This window comes from Balaenoptera borealis, assembly GCF_965194805.1.
Source record: "Balaenoptera borealis genome assembly, chromosome: 4".
Taxonomy (NCBI): Eukaryota; Metazoa; Chordata; class Mammalia; order Artiodactyla; family Balaenopteridae; genus Balaenoptera; species Balaenoptera borealis.
The window spans coordinates 38,860,418-38,883,864 of NC_138861.1; the positions used below are offsets into that span (position 1 = coordinate 38,860,418).

Here is a 23,447-nt window from a genome sequence, read left to right on the forward strand (position 1 = left end):
GTTTGGTTCAACTGATTCCGCTTCCTGTAAGGTAACGGTAATCTACCTTGACTGTTGCCTAGCTTAAGTAATTCTACGCTGAACTTTATGTCCCTTTGGAAAACTACACCCCAAAATTACCAGTAGGTCAAACTTAAATACATTAAGGTCTTTTGGAAGATAATTTGTCATATATACTGATGTTAAGGAAACTTATGTAGAAATTAATTTTCCTGTAATTTATCTCATAAAAAAAATAGTTTTTACTACAAAGAAATACTACTTCACAGTAACAGCTGAATAACTACAAATATAAATCTAGATAAGTCACTACATAAAGGTCATCAGACCCTTGGTGAATATAGCATCTAGTCAGCAGAACAATTCCAAACCATGACATTATTAACAATATAAGTGGTTTTTTAAAAAAATAAGAATTTCATACTTATACATAAAAGTCAATCGTTAAAATATTTTTCAACTGATCAGCCTACCAAAAAAATCTATGAGGCTTACAAAGTTTCCAGTGATCACCCAATCCCAATTAATAAATAAAACTCTTCCTGTTCATTCACATTTAACTTTTCTTCATATCATTAAGCTAAAGGATCACTACAGGAGAACAGCACAACTTTACAAAAACAGAAATGAAAAGAAAAAAGACGGTCCATCTAACCTAAGCACCTGAAAGAACCATTCTTACACAAAGGAACTGAAGGGGTCAGATTTCAGGCCTGATAAAACTGGGACCCCATGGTGGAATAAGAGGAAAGATCATTAAGGTAGAGGAGGAATAAATGTGAGGATAATGGATTTTTTTATGCAATGTTTTTATTCTGCCCTAATAGCTCTTAAGTTCCTTTATGAGCTTAGGAAATAAACTGTTACGAAAAACTTGCATTATTCATCGTGCTTACTTATTCAGACAATTATAAACATTAACAGTTTAATTCACTCTCAAGTAGTTTTAATGGCTGTTATGACAAATGGTCCTACAACCTTAAAGAATCTGGAAGCAGGTAAAACCTGCAAGAAACAGAGCAACATTCAGATGGGCGTGTGCAGGGCCCGCCCACCTCTCTCTCTCCCAGGACCACCGGATCTTTTAGGGCTGGCGTGGAGAGCGAGAGGCAAACACACCCAGCAAGCACAGATCATAAGGAAACAAAATGCCCATCAGCCCAGAATCCTTCACTTCTCTGTGAAAATGATAGTACCGTCTGGAGGCAGAGATGATCTTGTTCTCATATGTGGGAGATTTATTATACTCTCAAGATTGTTACTGGTGCTTTTAATAATTTTTTGCTGCAGAAATAATATTCTCATCATAGAAAATTTGGTGATTACAAAAAAGAAAAATTAACGAAACAGAAATCCTACTATTCAGTGACAACCGCTTCTGATTTTGAGACTTTTCCTTCCACTGACAATGAAATACACACATTGATGTCCACTGGGAATGAAATATACACATACATAAATGTGCACAAATTCTGTAAATACAGTTGCATATATAATATTAAATGAAAAACATTAAATTTTAATGATTTTCCAAGTTATTAAATTTTCTCCATAGACATGACTGCATACATGATAGTAATAAAAATAGATTTACCATGATTTGGCTAATTCCCAATTCATTGGGGAAAAAGCTATTTAAATTTTTGTAAGTTATGCTAAAACGAACACCATTATACGCTAATCTTTGTCCACATGTATAATAATTTCCTGATGATACAGTCCAAGAAACTGGACCTTCTGAGGTATATAACGGCAATGATAATCAATAATAATAACAATAAAGCAAACATACTTATGTAGGGCTTACATGGGCCAAGTACATTTCTAAGCACTTTACATATATGAACTCAATGAACCCTTATAACAATTCCGTTTGATAAATTCTATGATTATTTCCATTTTACAGATGGGAAAACCAAGGTTAAGTAACTTGCTCAAGATTGCACAGCTAGTAAGTGGTGAAGCTGAGATTCATACAAGGCCTTCTGGCTGGAGAGTTCCTGCTGTGGAATCACATCACACTGCTTCTGATGGTACCTGCTGCCATATCACTTCTTTCTATTTATACTTACTCCCTGTGGACATCCTTCACAGTGGAATCCATCTATCCATCATTTGTCCTCCTCTCTGCAAACTTGACAGGTGAAAAATGCTATCTAACTGTTGCTTTCATTTCCATCTCTCTACTTACTAGCATGACGAAACAGTTTAGAAGTTCACGCACTCCCTCTGTATTGACTTTTCTATGAGCTGTCTCTTCATGTTCTTTGTCTGTTTTTTCCCACCCCTACTGGAAGTCTCCACGGTCTTATTGATTTCTATTAGCTCCTAATATAGAGATAATTAACCTAATCATCATTTCCCATCTTTTGTCTTAATTTTATTTGGCACGTAGGCATTTTATTTGGCACATAGAATTTTTATATAATCAAAGTGCTCAGTTTATGTGTGTGTGTGCTTTCTTCCACTGCTCCAGTCTGTTTTTAAATTACGTTACATTTATTATCAACATGTGAACCTTGGAAATGACCCTAAGTCCACAATTGAGATCTGCTCAGAATAACAAGAATCAAGGCTGAATAGGCATATAAACCGGTTTGTCTAAATTTATATTTATAAATGACAATTATGAGGAACTGAAAGTCATATAAAATATTTTTTGGTGGGTGGTGGGGCGAAATGGGTGAAGGGCTCAAAATTTACATATTTTCAGTTATAAAAGTTATGATATATATAGATATCAAAACATACACCTGAAAAATATGTCATACCAATTACACCTCAATAAAAGTATGTTTAATAACATTATTTGTTCAACATGTTTTGTGAAATATGTTCTCAGCTAATAAATAAGACCCACATACAAACAGTGAAAACCAAAGCACATTTTAATAAAACCATACCCTCCTTAAAAAACATTAATTTACAGGATTAATAGGGATTACTGCACCAACATCATTGTATTTTTCAATATAATGAATGATACCCATAAATCACAGTCTATCCTTTTGAGACCTGAAACCTAAAATCAAACAAAATCAAACAAAACACACTGCTCTAGTCTTATAAAGTACTTCTCTCTCCAGGATTTAGATAGGTGTTCAAATGTTTTTTCTCGATTGACATTCTCTTTCAGAGAAACTGGAAATTATCTGGTGTATGGTGCTGGCATTAAATCTTCAGCAGAGTGAAATCGTAAAGACTTGATACTATGGATGGTTTTATATAACATGTTTTTATCCTCATGTAGTTTTTAGACTAGACAGCAACATATGCTGACTTATTACAGCCGAATTACTCAATCTGAGGAAAAGTGATAATCTAAGACACTTCTATTCTGGTTGCAGCTACATCAAAAAAATCTCAAACATGAAAATTATTCTTACCTTTAAAACCTCGCAGAGTAAAAGCTGTCATGGGCCTTCTCCGAACAATAATTCTAGCCCAATGTTTAACAGTGATATAAAGTCAGCAGATTTTCATAGCTGATCTAAATCCCTAACAGGATTTCTTCTTGTTTTATTCTATTGTCCAAAGAAGACAGCAACTATATATTTGGTATCATCAACTGAACGGTTCTCCAATTTGAATAGCATTATTCTAGTTAGTGATTTCAACTGTGTGGAGGAAGAGGGGGGATTATGGCATTTTTACTGATTTCTCAGGCTCTCCTTTATATCAGAGTACCATACAGTAGGGCGTGATCAGTTGTGAGCTGTGTGCCAAGTAATTTGTTAATAATAATGAAATTGATGTTTGTGAATTATTTACTTTTCAAATAGAAACACACAACAGGTCCATGATTCTTCCTACAATAAGGCCACTCACTCGTTTGCATCCTAATATTTTCACAGATGGGAAGAGAGATGGAAGTTAAAACCATCACAGTATATCACCATGCAGCCTGTCTGATCTATGCTACAGCCCATAATAAGCAACTCTAAGAAAATAATATTTTTATGCCGAGTATTGGTTTTTATGAATACCACAAAAACAAAAAGCTCACGGTGCTATTTGCTTTGCTGCCCACACACACATACCCACACAATGCTTTTTAAATCAAATCTGCCATGGAGTATGTGATATATGTGAATATTAATCTTCATTTGTATTGCTCTAAGAAAGCGTTGAGAATCACTAGTCTAAACTATCTTCATAATAATCTCTATTTTTGGAATTCAGAGAAGAATAGAGTTCTCAATTAAGGATCTCATGAGGGCACAGAGAATTGGAAGGATTTCCTCGCTCTAAAATAATGTTAGTTTTGTGGTTGAATTTATTAAATCTACATTGCTAATTCTTTTCACAATGGAATCTTTTAGGTCATACTTTCACATGAGCAATTATTTACGCTTGTAGTTTCTATTGTTCCTATTCCTCGATTTCATTTCTAATTGAACTATTAATAACAATCAACAATAATGGTAAGAACTAGGATTTCCATTGAGCACTCACTGTATGCCAGCACTTTATTCAGACTAGCTCAGATAAATTTCCCATAGCCACAGGAGGTAAGGACTATTATTGTCACTCTTTTAAAGATGTGGAAACTCACTTTTAGAGAGGGTAGGTAAACTTGCCCAGGGTCATACACCAAGTAAGTGGAGATATGACCTCAAAGTCGGCCTTCCTATCCACCACCATTCTCCTATATATTCATTTCTTACATTTTCTCCCATTTACCAAGATTACTCTGGCTTCTGATTATATTCTTCCTAAATGATGCTATCTCTACCTGTCAATACCTGGAAGCTTATTGAGCCTCATCTTTTTCAACTTGTCAGAAATCAACTAATCAGATCAACTGATATCTCTGGCCTGTTTATATGGGCCACTCCACATTCCCTATTTCATGGGATTCTTTCGCCTAGATAACCATCTTGCATAAATATTTACCGCGTAAGACGATGTGACCAAATGTATAACCTAGCACTACTGTTGAACACACAATTCAAATTGCATTTTCAACTACACATGTCCTATTGGTAGTTGATCACTGCAGTCCTCTTTCTGTAGTTATGTAATCATATTTTAACAATGACCAAGTGGAGTGGTTCTTAACCTGCAGTCCATGAGTTCATGAAATGATCCATGAATCTTCTGAAGCCATATGCAAAATTATATGCTTAAGTATGCATGTATACTGAACTGGTGAACAGGTGTAAGTTCATTTTATTAGTAATCCTCCCACACTAAGAAAATATCATTTTTACCAAGAACGGCAGAGGCTCTCGATGAATAAGCCAAAGAAAATACAATATAAGGTACTTCTTAGGTGCTCCCAGATGGGCAATGATAACTAGTTCTGGATGGTCTGGGGCCATATTTATTAATGGGGTCAATTTAATGAACATTTTAGAGTTGCATTAATCCCAATTTTCCCTCTGTATCAGAAAGTGGGATTGAATCTGCAGTGTACTGTTTTTGGAGCACATCCTGGTTACTGCTAAATTTTCCCATCATCAAATCATCTATAAATATACTTCACAAAAGAGACCATCAGATCTTCTCTCCCTCTAAAAAACATTGCATTGGCCTTTCCCAATCATCATTTTTCTATCCTCCACAAGTTTTCAACATTACCAGATAGTTCACTTCAATACTAGTAAAACCTCATTAATGATAATGCTTAGAGAATCAAGCATTGTGCTTAACATTTCTATTTCAATAAGAGCTAATTAATAACTGACAATATGATCAGCTTTTGAAACTATTGCTATAGAGTACAGTCTTCTTTGTCCAGAACACTCTGGAGACCCATCCTGCTGTGTTCTTAGTCCACAGTGAGGCCAAGCACTCACCCCCCCATCTGCATACATGTACACACACACCATCACCATCTGTACTCAAGGCTGGACACGAGACCCCAGCCAGGCCAATCAGAATCTATCAAGAAAGAGGCTGTTCCTTCCACCAGGGTCAGTAACTAATGAAAATACAAGCCCAGGGTGATACTGGCCACTGCTCCCCAAAACAAAGTCGAATGAAAAGAGAAAAGCTCCAACAGATGGAGAGACAAAGAAATTCACAACATCACTATTTGAAACCTGGGATCTAGCCAAGCCTGAGGTTTACCCCTTGAACTTCTCCCATTTTGTGAGCCAAGAGATTCCGTTTTGTTTAAGTTAGTATGAGATGGCTTCCTGTGCTGTTTCCAAACCAAGAGTTCTGACCAATCACATAAAATTTGCTCGTGGCCATCATGCAATTTAATTAATGAAATGAATATTTTCGAAGTGTTCCTTCCCCCATGTTCTGGAAACATTACTTGGTACCTCCAGAAAAAGACTCACCACAACCTACTATGCAATGGGATCTTGGCTGGATCTAGACTGGGTGTTCCGAAGGATAAGGAAGTTCCCATTCTTATTGTGACCATACATACACCCAGGACTCTGCCCGGACAGAATCAAGTGCTTCATAAAGGCTTGCTGAGTGGGAATCAGTCCTGAACACAGCCTGTGTGCAACACTGTACAGGTGAGCGCACCACTCTGGGTGATCCCCACCTCCTCTCTGCTTAGACAGGCTCCCACACTGGGCCTTCAGAGCACCCCGGAATCTTACTGTGTGCCAAATTTCATCAATGGAAGGCACCCACATTTTTGTTAGGATTAGGTGCTATGTTCATTGTGATAAAATATATACAACATTACATTTACTATTTTAGCCATTTTTAAGTGTATTAAGTACATTCATATTGTTGAGCAACCGTCACCACCATCCACGTCCAGAACTTTTGCCAATAAGTGTTTCTTTCTAATACATCTATTCTTTTTCAGATTCTTTTCCTTTATAGGTTACTACAAGATACTGAAGAGTTCCCTGTGCTAGGCAGTAGGTCCTTGTTGGTTATCTATTTTATATACAGTAGTGTGTATCTGTTAATCTCAGACTCTTAATTTATCCCTCTCTGCTCCCCCTTTCCCCATTGGTAACCATAAGTTTGTTTTCTATGTCTGTGAGTCTATTTCTATTTTGTAAATAAGTTCATTTGTATCTTTTTTAGATTCCACATGTAAGTGATAACATATGATATTTGTCTTTCTCTGTCTGACTTACTTCACTTATAGATTATCATACAAAGTCCATCCATGTTGCTGCAAATGGCATTATTTCATTCTTTTTTATGGCTGAGTAATATTCCATTATATATATATGTATATATACATGCATGTATATATATATACACACACACACATACACACATGCCACATCTTCTTTATCCATTCATCTGTCGATGGGCATTTAGGTTGCTTCCATGTCTTGGCTATTGTAAATAGTGCTGCAGTGAACACTGGGGTGCATGTATCTTTTTGCAATAGAGTTTTCTGTAGATATATGCCCAGGAGTGGGACTGCTGGATCACATGGTAATTCTATTTTTAGTTTTCTGAGGAACCTCCATACTGCTCTCCATAGTAGCTGCACCAACTTAAATTCCCACCAACAGTGTAGGAGTGTTCCTTTTTCTCCACACACTCTCCAGGATTTATTATTTGTAGACTTCCAAGTAAGTGCCTTTAATGTGCATTGTTGTTATAGATTCCATGGTGTTCAGTAAACAGAACTGGTATTTCATTTAGTTACTTATAGGTAGCAGTGAATGCCTTTTTAAAAAACCTCCATGTTTTCTGTCTTGCATAGTCTCTCTTGGGCTAAGGACCAGGGAAGGGCACCCCCTTTTAAAGCCAAGCAGCTGAAATATCAACACTGTCTAAGAACAGTATGACAAGCAAACTTCTATCATTCTTCATCGATTAAAAGCCTTAATAACTCGGGGTTAGCGTGCTCTGCACCGGTTACATGTCTGGGTCTGGAGGGGACTGACTGTGTAGGGACTCTGACACAGTCATGGAAATGTAGTCATTTTCCATATTAAATAAAACATTGATTTCTTAACATTTGTTTTATGTCGACTTTCCTTAAAACCCTCATAATACTAAATTTGATAATTTCTGCTAGAGTAGAATTGGCAAGAATCAAAATTCTTAAAAAAGCATATTTCATCAGTGTTATGAAATCGTAGAGGCTAGACCACGTTCAACACTTAGATTTCTATTCTTTACTTCTTCCATCCTCGGGTACCGGCGACAAATTAATCTTCAAAAAAATGCACAGTTCATGCAATTATACCCTCTTATAAAAATCTTTGGCTTGTAAATGAACATTAGCTCAAAAATAGGGGATCCCTGCCGATGGACATTTAAGAACCACCCATGGAGCTAAACGTTTCAGAAGTCATGTAAATATAAGAGCGATCTGCTTTAGATTTTCACCACGGAAAGGTTGCTGTGTTTGTAACTCCTCTTTCCCCTACTCCAGGCCTCTGTCAATGTCTTCAGTTCCCTAAAAAACAGTACTTAGGAGGGGAAAGTGCTGTTTTCACCTGAATCATAGCAACCAAGTCCAAAATACAGGGTATATGTCAACAAAATTATCATATTTCTGCCACATACAGAAACTCAAATGCTTCCAGAGGTCTCAAAGGAATACTTCACATGTACACTTACCTCGACTGGGTCTGAAAATGACAGAGAGATGGAGAAAAAAATACTTTGTATTGTACGACCAGAAATTCTTCAGTCATACCTTCAAGTTTCCAAGAACAAAAGCCTCTCTGAACACAATTTCCATTTCAAAAAATACAGTGAAAATCCGAACTGAAGTAAATAAAAGAATATCTGCTCCCATCACATCCCTACACTCCCAAACTCTGCACTTGGACTCTCATCTCAAACTTATCAGAAAAGTATTTTTTTTTAAGTAAATACAAACTCTACCATGTGATAGAGGAAAATCAGCACAATTCCACTTTTGGAAAGAGCCCTGTGAATTCAAACACCAGTTACTTGAGCACAAAATAAATGGACTTCCCAACGAGCTGAGATTCTTCTGTTCCTTTATATCTTTGTATGCGAATCAGAATTCCATATGTCACTATTTCTAATTGATTTACATAATCTTTCACCAGTCTGCTTTCCAACTTTGTTAAACCAGGAGTTGGTTCTTCCTGTTTCCATTTCCCTGGGGGCGTTTTTCCGTAGTCTAATAAAAAGTATTCTATTTTGGTATCGAAATTATGGGGTTTTACCTTCATCCAAATAACAAAACTATTCTGCTCCTTTTCTCTTGAGTCATAATTATGCAGAAATTTTCTCCTTGTTACTATAAAACTCTGCATTTTCTTCCTTATGCTCTTTGGCAATCTACTTTTTGTGGGGCTGTTAACACACATGGCTTGGGAGTAGAGTGGGAAAGAAACAGGCTTTGGGTCAGATAATCTGGTCTTCAATGACTTCTTCCCACAAACTGTCTCTAATATTTATCCCTCGTTCACCATTCCAACCACTCAGCCTGAATTACCAATATGATAGCCTCTCTGTTGCTTTTTAAAATTTGTTTCTGTCACTATTTTCTATCTCCCTTACCAGATGGACCTCTCTATCCTTTTAGGTCATTCCTAGGTTTAAAGAAAATTATTTCATGGGGACAGAGTTTCAGTTTGGGAAGGTGAAATATTCAGGAGATGGATGATGGTGAGAGTTGCACAACAACGTGAATGTACTCAGTGCCACTGAACTGTACAGTTAAATATGGTTAAAATAGTATGTTTTCTATTATGTAGCCTTTAGCACAATAAAAAAAATTTAAAAAAATGTTTACGAGCACTATATTAAAAGTACGAAGCATTTCTTTTTCGCATTCACAGATTTCTATAGTCTAGTTTTCCCCAACTACCACTAAACCCCTCCAAGCAGGCCTTGTTTGTCCTGTGCACACACACATGACCTGTGCTTTTACTTCTTCCTATGACACCTCTCTACTCCTCCCCAAAGACCACCAATCTTCAAACTTCAACTGAAATCTCACCTCCTGTATGAGGCTCTCCTTCACTATTCTAGCCCACATAAGACTCTTTTTCTCCTTTTCTCATCTTTGGTAACAGAGCAAACACGTACTTAGGGAACAACCAAAAGAAGGGCTATATAAACTCACGTGAGTCCTCTCCCCCAGCTAGATGGGAATACAGGGGAGACATTTGGTTTGCTTCATATTCATTTGGTATCTTCACCCACATTAAGAACACAGTAGGTACTAAATAATTCGAGAGCTGCCTGGTATTTTTCCCACTGCCAACACAGAGTTTTTAAAAGCTACTTCTCTCTTAGTTCTAGGTCTTCTATCAAAAAGCTTATCTTAAAATACACTGATAGCAGAACTCAAAAAGAAGAAAACCACCCAATAAAAATGGGCAAAAGAGAGGACTGCCCTGGCAGTCCAGTGGTTAAGACCCCATGTTTCCACTGTGGGGGGCACGGGTTCAATCCCTGGTTGGGGAACTGGGATCCTACATGCCATGTGGCAAGACAAAAAAAAAAAAGAAGAAAAGAATAAAGGTGAAACATCTTTTTAAAATGGGCAAAAGAGTTAACAGGCATGAAAAGAAGGCGTATGGATGGCAAGTAGCACCTGAAAAGATGTTCAGTATCATGTAAGCATTAGAAAAATACCAATTCAAACCACAGTAAGTTATCAGTACTGTTATCATGCCTAAAATTAAAAAGACTGACTCTCCCAAGTGTTGGCAAGGATGTAATGGAACCAGAACTCACACACTGCTGGTGGGAATGTAAAATAGTACAATCACTTTGGTGGGAAATAGTTCATACTTTCTTAAAAATTAAACCTACATCTATTGATACTATATGGCCTAGCCATTTTACTTGTAGGTATTTACTGATGAAAAAAGGCAGTAAACATCCCTACAGAGATTTGCATGTGAATACGTACAGTAGCTTATTTGTAACAGCCCAAACTGGAAACAACCTAAATGTCCATCAACAGGTGAATGGATGGACAAACAATCATGTGGCCATAGATGGAATATCGCTCAGCACTAAACAGAAACTAACTCCTGGTGCCTGCAATACCACCGATGAATCTCAAATGCACTACGCTAAATTAAAGGACCAAGAATCAAAAGACTGTATAAAGTATGATTCCATTTATATGACAATCTAGAAAAAACAAAACTACAGGGATGGGGAACACATAAATGGTCACCACGGTTTGACAGTAAGGAGAGGGGCTGAACTGGGAAGGGGCAACACAGGGGCATTTCAGTGGGTGATAGAACTGTTCTGTATCTTGAGTGGGCAGTGGTTACCTGATTCTGCATTTGGCAAAACTCACAGAACTGTACACCAAAAAGAGAACATTTCACTGTTTATCAATTAAAATTAAATAAATGACCTCAAAATGAAGACTAAGAATGTCCCCATAGAGCCTGGAATATACCCTTACCAACTCCTCTATGATGCTGAGATTAGAAAAAATAAGAAGAGCATCTGTTGCTTATTTTGTGAAAGTCCTTAAAAAATATGCTGATAGAGGTCACAAGAATTTTTGCTAAACCCAGTAGAACTCTATTATTTAACAATAATTTTATCAGTCTTACCCAATCACCAACACTTATCTCATCACCCCAAGTCCCTCTGCTAACCAAGGCACTCAGTCCATCAAGATTTACTGTCCATCAAGATTTACTGAACATCCACAGCGTACCTGGCACTGTTTTAGGTATGGCGAATGTACTGGTAAAACAGGACAGCTAAGGTCCCTGCTCTCAGGAAGCTGACATTCTAATTAGGGAAGTGAAGTAAACGCAGATAATTTCTGACAGGTGTGTGCTATGAAGACAACAAAAGAGGATGATGTGTTAGAGGGGGGCGTCATCACTTTAAATAGAATGGTCAGGGAAGGCCTCTTTGAGAGGGTGACATTTGAGCTAATCCTGAATGACAAGGGACAGGAAACCAAAATCTGAAGGCAGAGCCTTCTTGCCAGAGGGACCAGCAAGCAGAGGCCCCCAGAAGGAAGGGGGCTTGGCTGTCTGCCCCAGAAAGATCAGTGTGGGAAATGAGCAAGGAGGAAACATACTAAGTAAAGTCGTCAGGGGCCTGGTAACTCAGTGCTTTACAGACCCTGAGTTACTTTACGCTGCTTGCAATGAGATGCGGCCAGAGGGCTTTAGATCAGCCACCCAATCTGATTTACGCTTGTGAAAAGACCCATCTGCCTATTCCAGGACATTCAGCTTTCATCTTCTCTAGCTCAAGTGTCTGTTTCTTCATCTACCTTAGCTCTGTGGCCTTACGTGAATCTCTTTTACAGGCTAAGTCTCAGTTTCCAGGTCTATAAAACGGTGACACGAGCTACCAGCAACTGCCTCCACCTACGGGTTCGAGCTGGCAGTTAACTATCTGACCGTAGGCTAACTACAGTCTCACTTCTGCCCTCGTCTTCCTGGGACACGGCCCCCATCAAGCAACTTCCCTCCCTGTGACGTTTCAACCTCAATCTCAGCACAGGTCCACTGCCCTCTTTAGACCTTACCTGTCCAACGAAATCTTTTCTCCACCCCTGCTGTGTCTTTCTGCCCACGTCTCTCCCTTCGACGCCTCTCCCTTTACCACCAAACAGGCACCGCCCAAGCGTAAGCACTCTCCCCACATCCACAGGTTTCTCTTCTTCATTGCTAACTTATTCCTCAGTCCATCACAGGCTGAGTCCCATTCCCACCGCTCTACAGAATTCCTTCCTGAAAAGACACCAGCTCCAACTATTTGGCCTAATTCCTGGCCTCCTCAGCCCTCGCATCGGGTTTTGAACCCCCCTCTCCCACTGGAAGGAAAGCTCTGTTACTACTTTGAGACTGGAAGAGGCATACAGTCTCTCTCAGCCTCAGTTTCACTATCTGTGCCCGTAGAGGGCTGGATTTATAGACAGCCTTAGGGCCCTTCTAATTTGGAAATTCCAAGGCAACGTTATTCCTCCCTTGGCATCCAGGAGTCCGCACTATCTTGACTGTCAAAACAACTCCTGTGTCCTTTATTAGCACGTGTTGCTCATCTCCTACAGGGGTTCTTTTCCTCCAAACTCCCAGAGAAGGCGCTGTAGACGATACTTGAGTCATGTATACCTTCTCTCCTTGGCTAGCACCCACGCTGCCCCCTCCACTGCCATGTCTGTGAAGAGGCCTCCCATACTCCCACCCCAGCATTTCCACCTCTCTGGAACGTAAAACTCAGGCAACCAAGATAAATCATCACTTCTTCTCGACCTCTCCATTTCTCTTAATTGCTCACCCCCCTCCAGGATGGTCAAGCTGACAACCTGTGAGTTTTCACAGATTTTTCACATCCTTTCCACTCAGATATCAACTCCTCTCCTGCCCTTCCTTAGTGATTTAGTCCTAAAGCCATTAGGCCAGACACAGCACGGCAGAGCTCCACACTGGGGGGTGGGGTGTGGATGCTATGGTGGCCCATGGGGGGGGGGGGCAGCAAACCCCCCCATGCAGAGAGTCAGAGTCCCAGCAGAGGGGGAGGGGGGCATCCAGTGGGGGTGTGGCCCTGTGACCCAGGATGAGGAGTTAGACTCCAGTCACAGAGAGGAGGGTGTCTGCAGGCATGGGGGGGCACTCCTTGCAGAAAGGGCTGGCTCCAGGACTGGGACAGGAAAAGTACAAGATGGGCCTCAAGCAAGGAAGCGCTCAGAGAAATGATGGGCACATGGCAAAAGGTCACGGAAACCAGCTGGAATGGGCTCCCAATTGCTTGAGGAACAGGTTGCATCTCAAAAATAAGGGCAGTAACAGGCTATAACTCGCTGCAGAAAAGAAGAAACAATGATTCCATAAAGATATCGATAATTTAATGAATAAGCAAAGTGCGATGAAGACTGGGATGTTTATACAACTTCAAAGTACCACTCCCCCAAATAGCTCCTAATTGCAAAGGGAAAAGAGTAACTTGACCGTGGAGAAGCCTGGCAGACGGCACCTGGATAAAATGCTGCAGATGAACTGTAAAGGCACAAAGGTAAATGGCTTGGCATGTGGTAGGAAGCGGGAGGAAAGATGTTGCATCCCTTCTGTGATACGCCTGACAAGGGGGCGGTACCCGAATCAAATCATGAGGAAACAGAGGACAAACCCAAATCAGGGACTTTCTACTGAAGTGCTGGCCTTTACTGCTCTAAAGTATTGTAACGTCAAGAAATCTAGAAAACAGTAAGGAACTGTCCCAGACTGAAGGAGACTAAAGAGTCATGACAGCTAAAAGCCCAAAACACAATTCTGCACTGGGGTCCTTTCACTATGAAAGACATTATGGGTGCAACTGGCAAAACCAGAATCAAGATGTCAGTAACTTAATGTTATTTTCTGGATTTTGATGGCTGTATTGTGTACATGTGTCCTTGTTTATCATTCTTTGTAATGGCTCCCCCATGTTTTTCTTAAGTCTGTTATTATTTCAAAATAAAAATTTTATATAAAAATCAATGACTACAAAGTAGTAGTCATATTAGTAGTCAAAGTAGTCATATCTGCCCCTTTTTTCCATTACCCCCGACATCCTTGCTCCAGAGATTCCAGTTTCCATCCTCCTGCACTGTTGCAATAACTTCTTAACAAGGCCCTTTACGCTCCAATCCACCCTACAACCACTGCCTAATTAAGGTTTTACCCAAGTGTACTTCAGCTCAGGCTGCTTGCCTGCTCCAACATTTCAGGAACTCCTCATTACCTGCCAAATTAAGTGCAAACTTCTTAGTGTGACTTCCAAGTTCCACTGGCTTCTAGCTCCAACTAAGCTCTTCCAGGCCTTCTTTCCCCCAATTCCCCATATCACAGCCAGCCATACGGCTGGACCACACTCGGTGTTTTCTGCCTGTCAGGGGTTTGCCCACCTAACTCCTTCCACCAGGAAGTGCCCCCCGATCCCCAGCAAACTTTTCAAGACTAAGGATAAATACCAACTGTGATCACCCTACCCCCATCTCCTCATTTTCCAAGACTCGCCCAGATCCTTCCCTGTCGGAACACCCAAAGTCGATTTTGCCCATTACAAACCTTATTTCTTTGTGTTTTAGGTCACAATTTTTGGATATTTGTTTTGACAGCTCCTAATATATAAGGTGAGGATACATGCCAATGAAGTGGTCTTCACTGATAACATTAAGTCATGGCCAGAGCTGCGAATTCAGACGGCCAGTTATTAGCTCACACTCTCTCCCCAGGGTATTAACTTTGTAAGTATTCAAATTACTTTTTGTTTGTCCTCTTTTCCTTCCTGGGCTAGAGTGTTCTATGTCTTGCATAAAATATAAGCAATTTCTACCTCTTTTCTACATAGAAATTTTGGCCTTGGCCATACCACTAACAATCATAAATCCAGAGGTTTTCAGAGCATCAATTAAGTAACATGTGCTTATATAAAATTACATTTTAACTTCATCATTACCTTACTATATAAAGAACAAAATAAAACTCTTAAAAATGAAAACAAAGCCTATACTTGACAAGTTTAAAACTAGAAATCCTAAAATTTAACATGACACTATCCATTTAACACACTTATATTTCCTGGATTTTCACTAATAAATTTTGGAATGCAGTCCACAAAAATATACAACTTAATGGCTACATTTAAATGGATCCAAGAAATCAATATTTTTCTCTCAATTTGAATTTGGTAAATGAAAGAAAACGATAAATTATTTAGCAGCAGAGCTGAAATTTTATCAGTAGGTGAGTTGTATGAAACTACAGCAACAGTTGAAAGCCTGGGAAAATAAGTATTACTTTGGAGAAAAAAATAAAGGACATCAGGGGAAGTGAAGTATTACTCCTAAATTACTGGTGATCAATATAACATCTTCTCTTACTCTAAACATTACAAGGATAGAAAAGGTCAGACACACCCAGAATTTCAATATTGCAAAAGGCATCAAATCCATAAATGATAAATCTCCAGGTCCTAGTTTCAGCATGTCACTGGTATGTATGAGAACTGCCTTAAGTTGAATAATTTGAGTTTATTTAACTGAAACCAGGGCTTTTATCTCCACTTTATTTTTAAAGTATGAAATAAACAGTTCTAAATATACTAACACTTCAGACAATAAAAGGTGGACATACTGACATATAAATCAAGGATACTTGTGAGGTGAAAAGCAAAATGTATAGAAGGGCAGTACATAGTGATTTGTTTATTAAAAAGGAATAGGGGTTTTTTTTCAATAAAATGATCACCACTTTTACCAGAAATACAATAAATAATGAAGGTGAATGAATCATCAAAAGAAGCAAGTCTCCTTTTAAATATTTATAAAAATACTATTTAGAACACTAACCTGGAGAAATTCTAGGGACACTAGCAATTTCAAAATCAAAATATTATGAGACAAATAAGAAAAAGAAAGTTCCATGTTTTCATTTCCAAATGACCTAAGTAATTCTGTAATGGGTTTATTATGGTAAGCACCAATAATCAGTCAATCTCTCCCCTCCAAAACCCATTATTCTTTCATGCTTTGCATTACATGAAGTTACTTATATCTCAGCGGTTTATTTACAAAGCTTACTAAGAGACATGGCAAACTTTGTAACAAACTCCTTGAATTCTGAAGCTTTTGGCTTATTATGGAAGATGGGTTTCGAAAAACTCCAGGGACCATTGAAAAATTTTGAAAACAACTGTAGGTTATCACTAAATTGTTTCCTCCTATCATGGAAAAAAAGTTCAGCATATATTAAGATAAATTCCTGATTACTTGTCTTGAAAACTACCAGAATGTGCCCTTTGAAACAGTGAACTTTATATTCGGAAAGTCTAAGTCAATGGTAGCACTGTGTTACAATGCTATCAAAGTGACTATGACCATCGCCATAAACACCCAATGTTATGTCAACAGAAAAACCCTGTTTCCAGAAGGAATAGTGTAAATTCAAAAGAACAAGAAACTCATAGTGTTAAGTGTCAAGTTTTAAGAAAGGAAAGATTTGATTAAAAGAAAAAAAACCTGCCACTTCACCAAGCACAATGACAGGTCACCCCTACTCACCCTTACTTTTAAACGGTAAATGGTCATGACATTTTTCTATCCTGACTACCCTGGCAACTACAGAGCTGGACTTGTGAGTAAGATAAACTTGAAACCAGACTAGCAAATATGTTAAGGGATACTTCTATTTTTATTCTTAACATACACGACTCCAAGGAAACTACACAGCCGGTCAGTCGCACTGTTGGCAGACCTCGGAGAGCATCTAGGTCAACTCGTTTTCTTTCAAATGAAGAAACTGGGGCCGAGAGAAGTTGCCACTCACTCAAGGCCACAGCTCTGTGTCCAAGCGGACAGGGGAACTCCCATCTGCATGACCCAACTAGGTCCAGTGTCCACCGCAGAGTTTTACATCCAGCTTTTGTCATCATGTACTTTCCAGTGTGGCCCTCAGATAACCCACTCGCTGGAAACTGTAACAGGCGTGCCTCTGGTCACCGCTCTTGTAGAACGCCCACAGGCTGAAACAGACACACACTCCATGGCCATCACCCACTTCTATCAGCTTGACAATTTCACCTGGATAAGAATCATTTTCCTTATCTGTCTGGGGCACCCCTTCCTCAGCATAACATTCAGTAAAGCTAACACAAATAAAGTAATATCCTCTTTCTGCATTAACCTCCGAAGGGTGTCTAGGATAGAACAGACCAGCAGTTCTCAACTTCTGGGTCTCAGGATGCCTTTCCACTCTTAAAATGTATTAAGGACAAGAGCTTTTGTTTATATGCATTTCTATCTACTGATATCTACCCTATTAGAAATTAAAACGAGTATTTCTTTTAAATCATTTAAAAGAAGTCATTATACATTAACATAAAAGTGCATATGTGAAAAAAATAACTATTTCCCAGAACGAAAAACTTTAGTGAAAAGAGCAGCACTGTTTTACATTTTTGCAAGTCTATTGTCTCGCTTAATAGAAGACAGCTGGATTCTCGTATCTACTTCTGTGGTCAATGTGTGGTGATGTGCTCTGGTTCAAGTATATGAAGAAAACCTGGCTTCACACTGATACGTTGTTGGAAAAAAGAAGAGCATTTTAATGGTCATTTCAGATCATTGCAGATACGATTCTTTAACACAACACTGAAAATGGACAGTCAGTGGTTTCTTAAAGCTTAGTTGCCACATGGAATCTGAAACCCTGTCAGTGAACTTTTCACACACTATTACGTTAAAACTGTTGGTCTATCTTCCATTTTGAATGGCTTTTACCAATGCACGATTTTTGAGTTTGTGGACCTCCCTGAAAAGGTCTCAGGAACCCCAAACCATACTTTGGCATCTACTAGAAAACAGTTTAGAGTTGAACCTAAAGATAAAGGATATTATGAAACTTAGAAGCAGTTACGCACTGCCTGGATCCTTTACAATCTTTAATTCATTAACCCAACATTCCCTGGAATGGGGTATCATCATTCTAAATTATGAAATAGGCAGAAAGGTTGGATTTGGTCCAAAAGACACAAAAGAAGAGGCCAATAATGAAGCTTGGATGAGATTAAATTAAATGTCATAACATGTAGACTGATATCCAGAAAAAAATCTAAGTTTACTCTGAGAATGATCAAAACAAATACATTTGGATAATATTCACCAGGAAAAGCTGTGAAGAATTAGTAATCTAAAAGAGACTTTGAATAACATTAAAGCTTTGACATTACAGTTTTTGGAAAACTTATATTAACTAGCACAATACCGGTATATATGTAAACAAAATGAATCCCCTCTGACTATATTAACAAGCTCATTAAGAATTCTGGAATGCTCAAGAAGAGACACCAGACAACACCCCAGGTTCCCACAAAGGCAGAGTAGGCTCAAGGTCACTGATTTATATGAATATGTAAGGCTATGCGTCCCCAGACCACCAGGAGGGGCTTCATGAGTTGAGTGTGAAAAAGACAATTAAAACAGTAGAAATAGGATACATAACAAACAGAAGAGAATTACTGATTTTAGCTAGTATCACTCTAGTATTTCTACCAGAAATATCATTACCCAAAGCAATGGCCTTCAAAAGTAAAAGAACATAAATAGAAATGTAGTAGCAAATGTAGGGTGCCTAACCATAAAAAAAATAATTTAATCATAAGAATTTATCAACAAATATTTCCTTACACTATGCATATTTCTTTAAAAGATTTTGTGGAATTTCACATAATGCAGAAAAGAGAACACTAAAAGAAATGGAAACTAAAGGTTATGAAAACAATTGAATTAAATGCTAAGAGCAATCAATGAGCTGTATATAATACTCTACGATGCATACTCTGTACCGGATGATAGTCAAAGTGCTTCTCATAAATTAACTCAATTGTCTTGACTACCCTTGAGATGGGTACTACTGAATTCCCTTTTTACAGACGAGAAGACTAAAGTCCAGAAAGGTGAAGGGATGTGCACAGGGTCACAAAGCAGTTAAGGGGCAGGGTTGGGGATTTCAACCAGGGCAGCCATGCTCTTAACTACCAGGCTGTCCCCCTCTGAATAACCCACTACAAACATCACTTACAAAAATATCTACATCGTGTGCAAAATGTCCTTCTCTGAAAGTAAAACAAAGCACTAGCAGTGGAACACCTGCTGAGCTTGGTTCTGACGAAAACCGTGCCGCCTCAGCATTTGTGTAAAGAGTTTAGAATTTAGGAGAGAGAGGCAGCATTAGGATAGGATTGACTAGTCATGCTACTGAGAACTGTAACAATGCGTAAGCTTCCTTTATGGAATGTGTGCTTCTGTAAAAGCAAGAGGAGCGAGGTATGAGTCAATGACAATGAAAATAATGCACAAATGAAAGTTTTTCCTTTTGCTTTGGTAAAAAACTGAAGGAGAAAGAGTAAGGAATACACATCAACCTTACATCTTGTTAATGGGAATAGCCATTTTTCCCACCAAATAAGTTTTTAAGGAAAACAGCCACAACTTCCTAGATGCCCGTGTGAACTATATCTAGGAAATCTATTCTTTATATGTTCAACACAGGGATCGTTGACCACAACCGTGTAATAAAAGTACTGAATCAAAGTCCAATGCAAGTATTCATTGCATAACTTAGAACCACCCTTCAGAGTCATATCTAAAACCTCTTCCTTGTTTTTTCTAAATATATACAATATGCTATCTGCATGAAGGAAAGCCAAGAGATATTTTACAGTAAGTAAAGTATGTCTTCTCGCAGATCTTAAAAGTTATAAATATACCAGTTCAAAACTGCAGTGACATACTTCACTTCCAATGAGTAAGATAGCAAGACGGGCCACTTAGTAATTTTAGATGTGCTGAGTCTTTAAAAAGCCCTCCAGAGTTAAGGAAATGATTTATTTGTACTGAAAACCACAACTTGCATACGATTAACCAATCTAGAAAAAGATGAAGAGGGTGCGGAGCTTGTGGGTAACAGATTTGGGGTTTCATTTCATTTTTCACAACCAATGAAGTGGTTAATAAAGAAAACTAAAGGGGAAAAAAAAGACTATGACCACAAAAAGACCAAGTTAAAGCAATTTTAGTGAACCCGTACACAGCTAAAGAAAAAAAAATCTAGCACTAGTCTGCTAAAGTAAATATAGTAACAGGCAATAGGAAACAAACTTTTCCTAAACACCTACAACAGGCAATGCAGAGGGGGAAAAACACCTAAATACACTCCTTCAAAATCAACACAAATATTTTCTAAGAGAGTCACAGAATTTTTGGTTTCTCTATTTCAAAAAAGTAGTAACATACCAACAAGCGAAGGGGGAAGCGCTAAAGGACCACGCTGAAAACAAAAATCAAACATGTTTAAATTTCTTAACCGTAAAGATAGTGCTAACCTTCAGCATTTTATAAAGCCATTTTCAAAACAGGAGAAAAAGGCCCACTTACCTTGATACATTTTCTGGAATGTACTCTAGGACCGGATATCCATCACTTCTTCTAGATGACAGGTCACCGTGTGATTTCCATGACTCCACTAAAGTATTGACGGGAGGAAAGGAGCTCAAGTGTTGGAAAGATTGGTCTCTAGCTGATCGTGATAAAGATATTGTACCTTGAGCACCAATCCTGTAGTGAAAGGACTGTCCACCTGAATTCACACCAACAATGGCAGATGAAGGGATGCTGGCCTCCGGGTAATAGCTCCCATCATCCGGTTCTTGTTTTATCCCCATTGGGAAGCCACTGCCTTCACAGTTACCATCGAAGCCGGGCACAGGTGGTCCTAAAATTCCTGACAGAGAATAATAGTCCTTATCATCCATAAAGGAAAAATATGAGCCATCCATGAAGGGAAAGGGGTTGACGGCTGGATTCCCTTTAAAAGAGGTGCCCGAACACGAATGCTTGGTTGATTCTTGTTTTATTGGTACTGAGAATGGGGAATCAGAATTTATTTTGCTATTTCCTCCTAGACACGAGCTGCTAAAAGCTCCATCTGGCTCCGGCTTTATGTACTGGATGATGTTAAGCTGGCCAGCCACACCATTGGAGACTGCACTCTCTGCCTCCTCAGTCTTAGGAAAGGGAAGCTCTTGAGCACCTTTCTCGTGTGTGTCTGGACTAGGAACCGCATCCCGGGCTGCGCTGGATCCAGCCGGGGTGCCCGAAGCAGTGTAGCTGAAGGCGTTGCTTCCGGGGCTACAGATAGATCCCACGGTACTAGCAGTTGGGCTGGACAGTGTGGATCTGTTATTTGTGTTGGAAGGGCTGGAAACAGAGCACCTTGAGTTGTTGATATTTGCCGGGCTGGATACACAGGATCGCAGAATGACGTTATTAGGACTGGAGACTGGAGATTTTACACTGCAGTGACTCGGGGGGCTGGAAATCGGGGATTTCATGCTACTCAATGGACTGGAGAGAGGAGAGCCCACGTTGCTGGCGTGGGCTGGGCTGTGTGACCTGGAACCCCGATTCTCCACATTAGGGGAGCACGGCAGAGGAGTGCCCTGGGCGATGGGGCTGTGCACTGTGAAACTGCCAAAGCTAGCCGAGGTGGAGGACACACAGCTGATGCCGGCAGGGCTGCAACCCGAAGATGACATGTTCAGAGGGCTGCAGACAGAGGGGCTCTTCTCGTGACACAGGATGGGGCTCTTCACCATGGCGCGCATGACCCCGCCGTTCTCGGAGCTCCCCGAGTCAGACAGGAAGGACCTCCCAGAGTCAGACATGAAGGGCCTCAAGGGCCTGCTCACACTCCCCAGCGTGGAGGGACGGTGGCCGTTTTCTTTATAAAATTTCACCATCTGTTCGACGTGTGGATAGATCTTCGCTGGACTCGCGCTTCCTTGAGGGTTCTGCTGATCATAGGCGTAGTCGGCCTCTCTGACGGAATCCATGTATAAGCCCATGGACTCGGCCACGGTTGCCGAAAGCTCCTTAGATTCCAGCTCGGTTTTAATATCAGATGGTAAAATCCCAGACCGATTATTGTCTTGCTGAAGGCAAGGGAGTAGTTCCTGTTTTTCTTTGCTGCTTCCTTGAGTACTGTTGTTTGGAATAGCACCGGAAACACAGCTTATGTTGACGACCTCCATGTAGTTATTCTCATCGGTCCGCTCTGTAGGTCCCGAGGAAGAACGCTCCGCAGCCTGAGAAGCTTGACCCCACCGTCTTTCCATATCTAGACCTTCAGGGAGACTGTGGTAGCCTTTGGTTTCCATAGCTAACAAATAAATTTGTATTAAAAAATCGAATTAGAGTTCTTGATAGCAAGATTACTCTAAAAGACATTCTGAAATTGCATGGAATGATCTATAAATACGTATTCTACTTATTATAAGCAATACTTCTAGTTATGTTAAAATTATTACCTTCTTAGGTGCTGATACAACAGTCTTGACTATAATTTGTCTGGAAGTCAGAATATAAGAAGCAAGAAAACTATTTTGCATGTAAATAAAAGTAACGTCTTTGCTATAATACAGCCTTTAGAGTTTGCAAAGAATATTTGCCAATAAATCATCTTTGCTGTAATACAGCCTTTAGAGTTTGCAAAGAGTATTTACAAATGTTAACTTATTCAATATGCAAAGTAATCCTGGGGAATCATGAGGCAGGCAAGGAGGAAACTGAGGGCTTAGTGAAGAGGGCAACTCGCCCAAGGTCAAAGGCATAATAAGTGACAAAGTCAGGTTTAAAACTAAATCTTCTAACTCCAAAGCCTTTGGAGTCTTTCCAGCATATGGAAGCTGCTTTCCGTATCTAATACGTGGCTTTATTAAAGACAACGAGGAAATGCAATTAATGTTACCATTTCCCAATATAAAGTCATCAAGTGAATGATCACAGGCAAAATAACTTAAGAATTATTTTTAAAACAATAAGATTTTCTTAAAATGGATTAGTGATGAAGATAATTTAATATCAATTCTATAAAGTGAAGAGTCACATATCCTGATTAATTAAGCTGGTCCATAACAGAGAGGCTGTATGACAACTTGAGAATATCAGGACTCTAGTCTGTATTTCAATCCTGGCAAGGACTCTGACATGCAGCCTGACCTAGCGGTACTTCTGCTAAAACGACTCCCAACAGACAGCC

General features: G+C 39.3%; 1 protein-coding gene across 4 annotated transcripts in view; it reads right to left on the reverse strand.

Annotated features, from left to right (window-relative positions):
* Positions 1-23,447, reverse strand: part of NR3C2 (nuclear receptor subfamily 3 group C member 2) — a 369,924-nt gene that overhangs the window by 339,533 nt on the left and 6,944 nt on the right. For all 4 annotated transcript variants that reach the window (XM_082388985.1, XM_082388986.1, XM_082388987.1 and 1 more), the window contains exon 2: positions 20,786-22,568. In XM_082388985.1, coding sequence (XP_082245111.1) covers positions 20,786-22,566 — 1,781 coding nt within the window. In that variant the 5' untranslated portion in view covers positions 22,567-22,568. The remainder of the gene's footprint in view (positions 1-20,785; positions 22,569-23,447) is intronic.